This window comes from Populus nigra, chromosome 1 (assembly GCF_951802175.1).
Source record: "Populus nigra chromosome 1, ddPopNigr1.1, whole genome shotgun sequence".
Classification (NCBI taxonomy): Eukaryota; Viridiplantae; Streptophyta; class Magnoliopsida; order Malpighiales; family Salicaceae; genus Populus; species Populus nigra.
The window spans coordinates 38884365-38895776 of record NC_084852.1 but is presented as its reverse complement, the minus strand read 5'-3'; the positions used below and the strand labels follow the sequence as shown (position 1 = coordinate 38895776).

At 37.2% G+C, this 11412-nt stretch overlaps 1 protein-coding gene across 1 annotated transcript; it reads right to left on the bottom strand.

The window, feature by feature from the left end:
• Positions 1-482: 482 nt before the first annotated feature.
• On the bottom strand, positions 483-4020 carry LOC133685781 (disease resistance protein RPM1-like). Its single transcript, XM_062106929.1, has one exon. The coding sequence runs from the start codon at positions 3515-3517 to the stop codon at positions 584-586; it is 2934 nt and encodes a 977-aa protein (XP_061962913.1). The 5' UTR covers positions 3518-4020; the 3' UTR covers positions 483-583.
• Between the last annotated feature and the right edge of the window lie 7392 nt (positions 4021-11412).

Below are 11412 nucleotides of genomic sequence, written 5' to 3'. Positions count from 1 at the left end.
AGGCTGCAGGTCATGGACTTTACTTTTCATCTTGTGTTCTATTGTCTCTTCTTGTCCTACCCAGACTTTATCCAGTTTCAGTAGCACATCAAGCACATATGTCTATAGATGGAAGCCAAAGAAAGTGCTTAGTTGGTCTACCTAAACTAAGCTACTGAAATCCCTTAATTAGATTTTGAAAAAGAATAGCTCTTCATCATAGGATTGAAAATCTGGATTGTTGCTTCCATTTAGGAGAGTTTTTTCTGTGTGTGTATCTGTGTTAAAATGCAAATTTATCACTATGCTGATTTCAGAGTTCTGCAAGTTTCGAATGGTATTTATCTCTTCGAAGCTGCAAACGCAGAATTTCCTGCCCTTGGAACTCCTTTTTATTTTGGATTATGATTTTGCTTTGTTTGGTTGGTTGTGAGCTATCTTCTCTTTTGTGGTATCTTCATATACATCATAGTTTTTGTAAGGAAAGTTTGATCACATTCATTAAAAAAAAATGCTTTCATTAATTTACAATCAACTTCGCAATATCATAGCTTTAAGGAAATTATGCAACCTCTAGCATCTATCACAAAATTACAGATGTAAATCATGGCTTCCAATCAGGTTGCCTTTTCAAAAGAATGTTTGGTCTTGCATAATTGTAGTAGATTTCCCAATTGCCATTTTTCTGATAGGTGCAGTAAATCTCAGGCACATTTCGAACCTCATGATAATCTTCACCTTCTCCATCCGGATGGAGCTTCCTGATGAATACGTTGGGCATACCAAATGGAAGAATCTGCAATATTTTAATGAATTGGACAGCTGGCTTTTGGAGAAAAGTCCTTCCCGCTCTCTGTGCAGTTCCATCAGGCCGTAGCCTCTTGACAAAATCATACGGCATGTCAAAAAAATCAAGTGTTTTGAGCTTAGCGAGGTGTTTGATTCCAGAGGGCACCTTCTGCAGTAGTTTACAACCCTGGACAACTAGCTTCTGGAGAGAAGGCAATGCTCCCTTCTGCACGGTTATAGATTTGAGCCGTTCTAATTTGTTTAGACCCAAAACCTTAAGCTTTTCGAATCCTTCATTACTGAAATGCAATGCTTCGCCACTATAAACTTGTATAAATTCAAGGTGCACCAGATTGGGCAAATTCTGAAGAAATAGCAGCGGATCTTCACGTAAGCGACTCCATTTTAAAACCAACTTGACCAAACTATCAAGTGAGGGTATCCAGTCTGGTAACCTCTCTAAACGTCCTGTCAAGTATAGTCGCTGAAGAAATTGAGGAGGAGAAGACAAGTATTCCAGATCAATGACCTCGCTCTCTGTTATTGAAGTAACAGACAATGCACGAAGGTTTGTCAGCTTATCAATAGAGGAACATAAATCCTTCCCATCTTCCTTCCGGAACTTTAGAATGCCTAACCTTCTCAAATGAATCAATCTTCCCAGTTCTGACATAAGTTTCTGGCCTTGGTCTGCTTCTAGGAAGCAAAGCTTTTGTACTGAAAGTAGATTTCCTATCTGAGCTGGTGCCTTGAAACCGTGTTTGTTGCGAATTTGATCATCAGACTCCTGAGTTTCATAGCGATACACTAGCAGGTGGCGAAGCTTTTGGAGCTTCAGAATGTCAACAGGCAACTCAGTGACCTGGGCATGCTTCAAATCCAAACTTTCCAGGTTCTGAAGCTTGCTAATTGAGCTTGGAACGGAATTCACCTTGGTATTCCTCAAACTTAGATACTTTAAAAAGATGAGGCTGACCACTTCATTTGGAAATTCCTTTAAAGGCGTGCCTTCCATATCTAACACGGTAAGCAGCCTTGAACGAGAAGGCGAAATAAATTTAGGAGGCCCGGGGAAATAATCTATTCCCCAGAACACCAACAATGAACGGAGGCGAGATGCAACATGTATTTGTTGCATGCTTGGCATGTCGTTATGTATCGATACACGGCGGACCTTTTCAGACCAAATCATGTTCTGTTCCTTGGCTATCGCAACGAAATCTTGCTCTTTTGCCTTCGTAATCAGTATCTCACGGAGAAGGTCGTGGATGCGGCATGTTTTAACTTGCCCATAACTGGTTGCCTCTACCACTTGGACCAAACTTCTTTTTATGAGCTCTTTCAAAAAATCTTCTGCAACCTCCTCTAATGTCATTCCCTCCCTTCCTTTCACAAACCCTTCTGCTATCCACAATCGAATAAGTCTCATACGCTGAATCGGTATGCCCTCAGGGAACATGCTGAAGTACAACAAACATGATTTGAGATAATAAGGTAAATCATAGTAACTGAGTGATAGTATCTTCAACGCATTCCTCATTCTGTTGTTGTCTTCGAATCCAGCACCAAGACTAAGGCACACCATTTCCCATTCGTCTATTTTACTCCGGTCCCTCGTCGCTAGAACACCACTCATAGCCTCAATAGCAAGCGGCAGTCCTTCACATCTTCCCAGAATTCTTTCTGAAACGTTCTTCAAATGTGTTGGGCAGTCGTTGTTTTGAAATACCTTCTTGCAAAACAAAGTCCAAGACTCTTCTGGAGATAATGGATCCAAATTGTACACTTTATCTGGGAATTCTATGCAGGCAGTAAGGGCTACTTCAGTTTTTCGCGTTGTCAGCAATATATGGCTACCACGACTGTTGTTTGGGAACACAGGTTCAAAAGCATCCCAGGCATCAGTATGCCACACATCATCTAACACAATGAGATACCTTTTTTGCTGAAGGAATCTATTGATTACCGTCTTTAGCTTATCATTGTCCATGTTGTCCACTCCTTGGGGAACAGTTTTCTGGAGCACACGGAAGAGCTGTTGAATTATATCTTTTAGAAGGTCCTCTTCCTTGAAAGATGGAGAGAGGGTGATCCAAACCCTGAATTGAAAGTGTTTCTTTACATCTGCATCATGATAAACTTTTCTCACCAATGTGGTTTTACCCAAACCACCCATTCCAACCACTGATATCACTTCACGTTCGGATCTGCCTCTGACAAGCCACGCAATAAGATGCTTTTTGGGCTTTTCAATGCCAACTATATTTGCTTCTTCAACTATATTTCCTTGCCTGGCCACCCTTGGTGTGTGGCTGGAGCTCGAGCCTGGCTCCGTTATGTTGTTCCTGATTAAATATCTCCGATGTGCCTCTGAGATATTTATAACTCGGCTTTTGAGTGCTTGGATTTTTGAAGCAATTTGATGCCGAGCTTTTAAAGTGATGATGGAATTGGAAATTGTTTGAACAGAAGAACAGAACTTATCCCCATGATCATGTGTGAGACGCAGCCTGAAATGATCAAGAGTATCTTCCATGTCATACACAACATCTCTCACTTTCTGCACTAACACTTTAAGTCCATCATCTTTCTCTTCCATCGCATCTGCAGCTCTTAGAAAGACCAGCATGAACTCTAGTTCATCCCTGATGTACTCAGCTTCTGCCTTAACACCTGTCAATAGTCGCTCCTCTTCTTGGATAAAATCTGCAAGCTTACTGAGTAAGAAGGTCACCAAACCTTCTGTCATTGTCAACCGGCTCTTTTCTTTCTGTTGTAATTTGATGTTTGTTTAACCACCGGATTTAGTTCAATGGTAACTGTCTGTTATAAAGGAGAAGATCCCGGGTTCAAAAGCGGAATCAGGTGGGATAGTAAAACGGCTTAACAACGAGCCGAAGGACTCTAAAGTATAAATGAAAAAACTAAATTTGAGTTAAGATTTGCTTTTTGGATGCAAAATAAAGAGAATTTGTTTTTCCTGGTTGAATGAGAAAATATTTTCCATGCCTCTTTATCAAAGTTAAGAGACGATTGGAAGTGTTTCAGGGTTCATTGTGTGCGGGAAGAGACACAATGTGGTGGTAAGAAGGTTTGCTTTCATGGTTTCAGGATAAATCTCAGGTTAGGATATCGCTGCTCTTGAGTGTAAAGCATTCAAGAATGGTGCTCGGAGAGGAGTTGATTTGTGATTCTAAATGCTGCAGCTTGTATTATATATACAGTTTGATCCAGCAGTGCTTGGTCAACTAGGCATGCCTGTTGCTAGAAAATGTTGAAGTTCCTGGTAAATATTGCTTTAAAGATGTTTTCGATTACTGGCCAATGATTTGTTTGCTTGAGAGCATAGGTTACTCCCAACCTCCATCAGCAAGAATATTATACTATTCACGTTGACATCATTTACCACTTGCAGATACCTTGTCTCTAATCCTTGTAACACAACGATGCAAGTAGCAAGATGCCCATGTTCTGACCTTTCTTTCTTTCTTTTGTGTGTATGCTTGTTATGATTTTTTTATTTGAACAAATCACAAAGAAATTCTATAAATTCCTCTCTTTACCTGGTGGCCACATTACTAAAGAAAATTGGGACTCAAACAAGTAGCGGGAATCTTTCAAATCCAAACCTTGCATTCTCAGCAGAGCAATTAATTTACAAGGTGTTGTCTTTTGGAGTTTAAATAAATCATCCAGGGAAGTTCAGACAGCTTTCCATCACTTACAACCGCAAATTGACGATTTCAAGCTTCAGCACTGCTATGGCCTGTCATTGCCACTGCTACCAGATTCGAGCTTCAGCATTGCATGACAACTAGAAAAAGATTCTTCTCCCATCATCACCAATTCTGCTGAATATGAAATATCAACTACAAGCTCATTACTTCTGACATTACCGATTCAACTGATTATGAAATATCAACCAGGAAAAAATAAATAGATTGTATTCTATTAGAGGGTAAAAAAAGACTGCTGGTTGACTTGTGAACAAATAATTAATGTTGTTCCTTACTCCTGAAATAGCTGGCATGATTATTACAATCACATCTAAGTACGCGTTGTCATTTTTTATCAATACATGACAATCATCGATCTTTTCAAGTTGATCTTCCATAACATAATATGATCCTGCTAATCTTGTTATTTTTCTTATCGTTTTTAACATCTCCCCTCAAGATGGAGAGTAGATATCAACAGCTCCCAACTTGTTTGTATTTTGCCACAGATAAAATGACAATTCACTTCTATATGTCTCGCTCTTTCATGAAAAACACAATTGGTTGCTATATGTAAGGCTGCTTTATTACCGCAATATTCACAAATCTTTGAAGCCAAGATAATTCACAACAAGTACCTATCATGGCTCTATATTTGGCTTCTGCTAAGGATAAAGATATGGTTTTTTGCCCCTTTGTCCATGAAATAAGATAAGATCCAAAAAAAATAAAATATACAATAACTAGAGGTCGATCCATGACATGCTGGACAACCTGCCCAATCTGAATCCTCTCAAAGATGAATCGTTTTGAGAAGTAAAAAACAAACCCTGTCCTGAATTGCTTTTCAAATAATGCGACACATGCAAGACAGCTTTCTTGGGTGGCTTACTTGGTGCGTGCATGAATCTACTTAACACATGTATAGAATAAGTGATATCCTGCCAGGTAATAGTTCAGTAAATTAGGTGTCCACCTCGTTGCCTATATTAGGATGGATCTTTAAACAATTCAACCTTATCTCAAGAGCTTTATGTTTTCTTCCATGGGAAAACTAACAAGTTTAACACTAAAAAATCCATCTTCCTAGAGAATTTCCAAAGTATATTTCTGTCATGAGATGAAAATACCTTTCTTTGACCCAGAGACTTTAATACCCAGAAAATACTTCGAACCACCCAAATATTTTATCCGTATCCGTAAATGACTGTAGAAATCACTTAAGAGAGAATAAGTAATCTACTTTGGATTTGAAAAAATCTAGCAGCTTTTATAGTTGTAGAGAACTTGGATAAATATTGACGGGAAGCTTGTTTAAGCCATATAATGTCTCGACGAGGGGATACACTAGATTCTTCACATATCATTGAAGACCAAGAGGTGGAGATATATAAATTTCTTCATGTATATCACCGTGAAGAAGAGCACTGTTGACATCAAGTTGGTGAAGGGACTAATCACTACAAGATTTCACATTTTTACCGATGAAAATATTCCGTCGGTATATGATTAAGAGTTCGTCAGTAATTTATTTACCGACGTCTTCACCAACGGAATACGTTCGTCGGCTTTCCATTCGTCGGTAATACCACCATCCATTGCTATATCGGTCGGTAACACAAAAAAAACATTTGCCGATAGTTTTACAGATGGAAATTGAGTGCCAAAAAAAAAAGTTTCCCGCTTGAAATATACCGACGAATTTATTTTGTCGGTGATAGTGTGACATACCGACGGATACATACCGTTGATAGAGTTATCGGTGAGTGTTTGAAATACCGACCGAAGATATCCATCTGTACATTCGTCGGTCATTGTGGCAGGTACTGTCAAATACCGACGGATTCAGTCCGTCGGTAAAGTTGTCGGTGAGTATGAAATACCAACCGAATATATCCGTCTGTAAATTCGTCGGTGACTGTGGCAGCTACTGTCAAATGCCGACGAATATATTCCATCGGTAAAACCCTCAGTGATTATTTTTAAATATGTTTTTAAAAAATTATTTAGAATACATAATATAAAATTATATAAATTAATGGTAATAAAAACCAATTATGCAAATAAAATTTTTATTCAACATAAAAAAAATAAAGTTAAATAATATTCATTACAAACTGAATGTGTTTCAAAAAAATATTAAATGAAATATTAAAGGTAAATAATATTTATTACAAATTAATATAAAGGTGGAGTTGGAGGAGGAGGCTGGTGGTTATACGGCCAAAAAGGATAAGGCACCCATGTATCACCACTCTATGATACCATGTTTATGACCATTTCACGAAGCTGTTCATGATCCGTTTTTTGTTGTGCATGATCCGCTTTTTGTTGTGCATACTCCGCTTTGATTTGTGCATATTCCGATGATAGGTGGTCGTATTTTTCAGTGAGCTGAGCCGTGTGTTGCTGCAAGGCCACGAACTCCTTAGATTGGGTGCTCGATACTGATTGGGAGCTCCAAACAGTTGAAACACTACGGGTCGCCCGCAAGTTCTCGGTTGTAGTGTTGGAGAGCCCGTAAACCCGATTTTTATCAAGTCCACCAGACGATCCAACCTCCATCCACAAATCTGGATGGGTCAAAGGATCGTCCCCCTATCTCTCCCTCAACCAGCTATTATAGGTCTCCTAAAAATAAAAAAAAAAGTAATCATCATATTCAATTCAATAAAAATAATAACTTACAAAATAAAATGGTTGAACAAACATACCACAAAGTGTTGAGCACGGTTGTCAACGAACTGTTGCGTCTCCACAAACAACTCCATCGGGCTCGACTCATGTCCAAGAGACGTAGCCTATAATGAAAAAAGATTAATTAACAACAAATTAATTTAATGATATATTTCATTTAAATTAATCTTACCATCCGTTTCGCATGTGCAGCAAACGGAACAGAGCCGCCGGTGTTCTTTTTCACCGAGCCATGAATTGGTCGATTCTGGTTGCCAGCACCGGACTGTGAGCGTTGTGTGAACCACTCAGACGTCATGTGCTCAAGATAGCACGGCCATATATCTTCCGGGATGTATATCGGTTTGAAATCCCTCCAAACCGCCACGTCGTTCCAGCCCTAGAGACCCCTATCTCTCGCGGGTTTTTTTGCCTTTTTTTGTGATTCATACCAAAACTCACGCAACCTACTTCCATAGCAAGAAATTAGATGTTGAAACATAATTTTTTTTCTAAAAAAAATCTTGTATTGTTTTCGATGTTACTTGGTTGCCGCGTGATTTTTCCATACCCTCCTCACAACTTTGTCATGCGCCATGTCCCAGATGAATTTGTGCTGTGTATAAATAATTAGATAAATAAAAATAATAATTTATTTACAATTATATTAATAAATTATTAGAAATAAGCTAGAAATTAGAAATTAACACCAACCTCAAATTTGTTAAACCATGCATCGATTTGAGGTATCTATTCAGGATGTCTGGATACCTGACTCCATTGAAATAATGGAATCTCCATCGATGATTTAAACGCCGATGATATTACTCGGGCGGTCTCAATGTTTGTGAACCTGAAAATAAATTAAATTAATGAAATATTGATTAGTTGTTCATAAATTATGTTATAATTTAAAAGAAAAAACTAAAACCTTAACAAACTTACATTGAAATGTCATCCTTCCATTGTGCCTCTTACTTGCGGGTGAATTGATTTCGCTGCGAAGGCACGCCACCTCTGCGCTGTGAACCCACGCTGGAAGAGGCAACATCGGTTGACGGCGCAAGTGGCGTAGGTGCCTCTTCTTGAGAGGCACCTAAGGATCCATCATTCTCGCTACTAGAAGAACTAGCTGCGACCATACATGAGCAACGAGCTGTGATTTTCATTCTACGCATCTACACAATTGTATACGAATAATTATATAATTAAATTTGAATGTTAAAAAAATTTCGACAGCACCTCCCCTATACTTGATACTACCCAAATCCACAAACCTACAAATATTGACAAAAGCCACAACCAATTGACTCCATCTATACTAATATTATATATAACATAACATCTATACATATAACATTCATACTAATTACAAGGTAAATTCAACATTAACAACATATTCAATCATTACAAACAATAAAAAATATTCATTAAATTCAAAAAAAAACTCTAGACTAACAATTAAAATTAATGCAAATAATTAAACACAAATCATGCAATAATGTAGTAAAATTATTAATTATTCCAACAAACCAATTACAACTTCTCATAAATATTAAATATTCATTATCAATGATCAACGTTCATACAAATTAATACATATATATCAATATACAGAAATTACAACTCCGCAATATCATTGATGATAAAAATTAAAACGGACTCATTAAACAAGCTATTAATTATTTCAAAATAACACATGTGATTCGGTAATTCAATAAAGTTTCAACAATTTACAAACAAATACAATCTTACAAAATCTAAAACAAACCATAACAAGTATAAAATTATACATTCATATACTACAAGTTTGTTTGAGAAATAACAATAAAACACGTACATCTACTAACAAAATACATATACTAAAAAAAAACAATAAAATTCACATTTAAATGTTAAAATTTAAAAAGATAGAATTACTTACAAAAAATAATAAAAATCCATCGGTAAATCAGAATACAGATGTTGTGACGAGAAGACTTCAAGAAATATGACTTGTTGTGCTGAGAAGAGGGAGATTTTTTTTTTGGGGGGCTGGTTGTTTGTAGTTGGGGAGAGTTTAGATGGGGAAGAAGAAGGAGAAATAAGGTGGGAGAGGGTCGTTAGAGAGGGGATATATTAACTTTTATCGACGGCTTCACCGATGGAACTATTCTGTTTGTGATTTTGTCGGCTAGTTTGACGGTAAACAGGGCACATCACCGTATGGAGCTGTTGTTTTGAATCCCTTGGTGATTTTGTCGGAATTTTCATCGGTGAATCAGTCACGTCATTGTACGAAGCTGATGTTTTGAATCCCTCGGTGATTCTATTGATAAAAAATACCCGCAATAACCTCCACATCAGTGAACTGCCCTTTTTTATATTCTCAACATTCCGTCCGTAATTCCGTCGGTATCTACCGATGAAATTTGACCATCGGTATCTACCGATGAAGTAAATGCGGTCGGTAATGGCGACCTTATATTACCGACAGAATTATTCCGTCGGCAATTCTATTGGTATTAAGCGAATTTCTGGCAGTGAATTATGTGCAGCTTCCATAGCTAATAGACACCGAATTGGAGTGCTTCATGAAATCAAACTGGAATCATTATCCCTCTGATGTTTCTTATATACTTTGTATATTTATATTTGATAGGTATAAAGACCAACAACATTAAAGCGATGGATACATCATGAAGATAAAATTAACTTCATTGCTTTGACTCAATTTGGTATTGTTTCAAACATTTTACCTTATACAAATATCATTATATGTTTGTAATAAGTTATTTGAATAAAACTAAATTATGCTAATTTTTTTTACAACTCATGTACAATAAATTAAAACAAATATTATATCTTGTTATATTATTTTTGGTCACTCCTAACAAATAATCTTAGCTCCGCCCCTGATTATCCCTCTGATGTTCGAAGAGTATCAACGAACTATATATATGGTATGTCGACATGTATGTGATGAATTTGATTGGCTAATTGAGTGGTTCCTGAAATCTAAATGTCTCTAAATCTATCTCTTAATGCATCATTTTGTTGTCTTCCATCCAAACTACAAGCAAAGGGGCGTAGAAGAAGACTTTGAAATGATCAATGAAAATGAAGGTCAACTAAGCAGGGGAACACCCAATTAAGTCTTTCTACAACCCCCCCTTCTTTCAATAAATTACAACATCAGTCATTGCCCGAGAAACGGGCTGCTCCTGTACAATTCTCGACTTTAATGGCAGTTTCTTGGAAATAAGCTCCTTTTTTTCTTTTTTCTTGGCTTTTGAGAAATCATCATTTGGGTGTAATGATAGTAGCAATGTTGTAATGAGTAATGATGATAAGGGATAGAATTGCAAATAGAATACCATGTACGTACCTTTTTATGAACTAGATGATGAAGGTGACAAATGATCGGGAAACGTCACTCGATGACAGAATTGTATATATAGTCACGCAAATATATGAGAGGAATATGTGGTCGTTGAGGATGATGTTGAAGGAGTATGTAGCTAGGTTGAACATGGCTCAAAGTAGAAAGCGGATCTGAAGATGAAACATATTGGCCTAAGAACTCTAGTACTGCTAATGGAGGCACCAGTTCAGATGGTTTGGACGTTTGAAAATGAGCAATAAAGGCATAATTTTGAAACCCGGCCCGGCCCAATGGGTCGACCCTGGACTGGAACAGGCTGGGTTTAAAAAAAATAGAGGAAGTCAAAATCTAGGGTGACACGGCGACCCAGTTGACCCGGCAAGACCGATAGCAACCCATTGACTTTTTTTTTACTAAAACGATGTTATTTTAATTTTTTTAAAAAAATCAAAATCAATCCGAGCAACCCGGTGACCCGATCAAAACCCGGAACCCGGGCCTTGGGCCGGGTCAACCACTAGGCCGAGTTTAAAAACTCTAATTAAAGGAATAGACTTCGTAAGGAATAATATCTTCATGAAAAATAACATTATTATTATTATTATTATTATTATTATTATGAGATCAACTTTTTTCTTTACTGTTCACTCTCTCACAAAAACATCGTGCATTGAAACAATGGTTTTTTTAAATAAAATTTTAATTTGGTCCTTAAAATTTTATTTTGCGTAATTTAGCTATTTGAGCCCAAATTAACCTCTAATTGCATATTTTTTAAAGAGGGAGGGTTGATTTCAAAGATAGGGGACTAAAGTGAAAAATATGGGTATTTGTTGTGGAAATTTGTTTTCATCCCCCATCTTTTTAAAATATTAGGTTACCGATCCT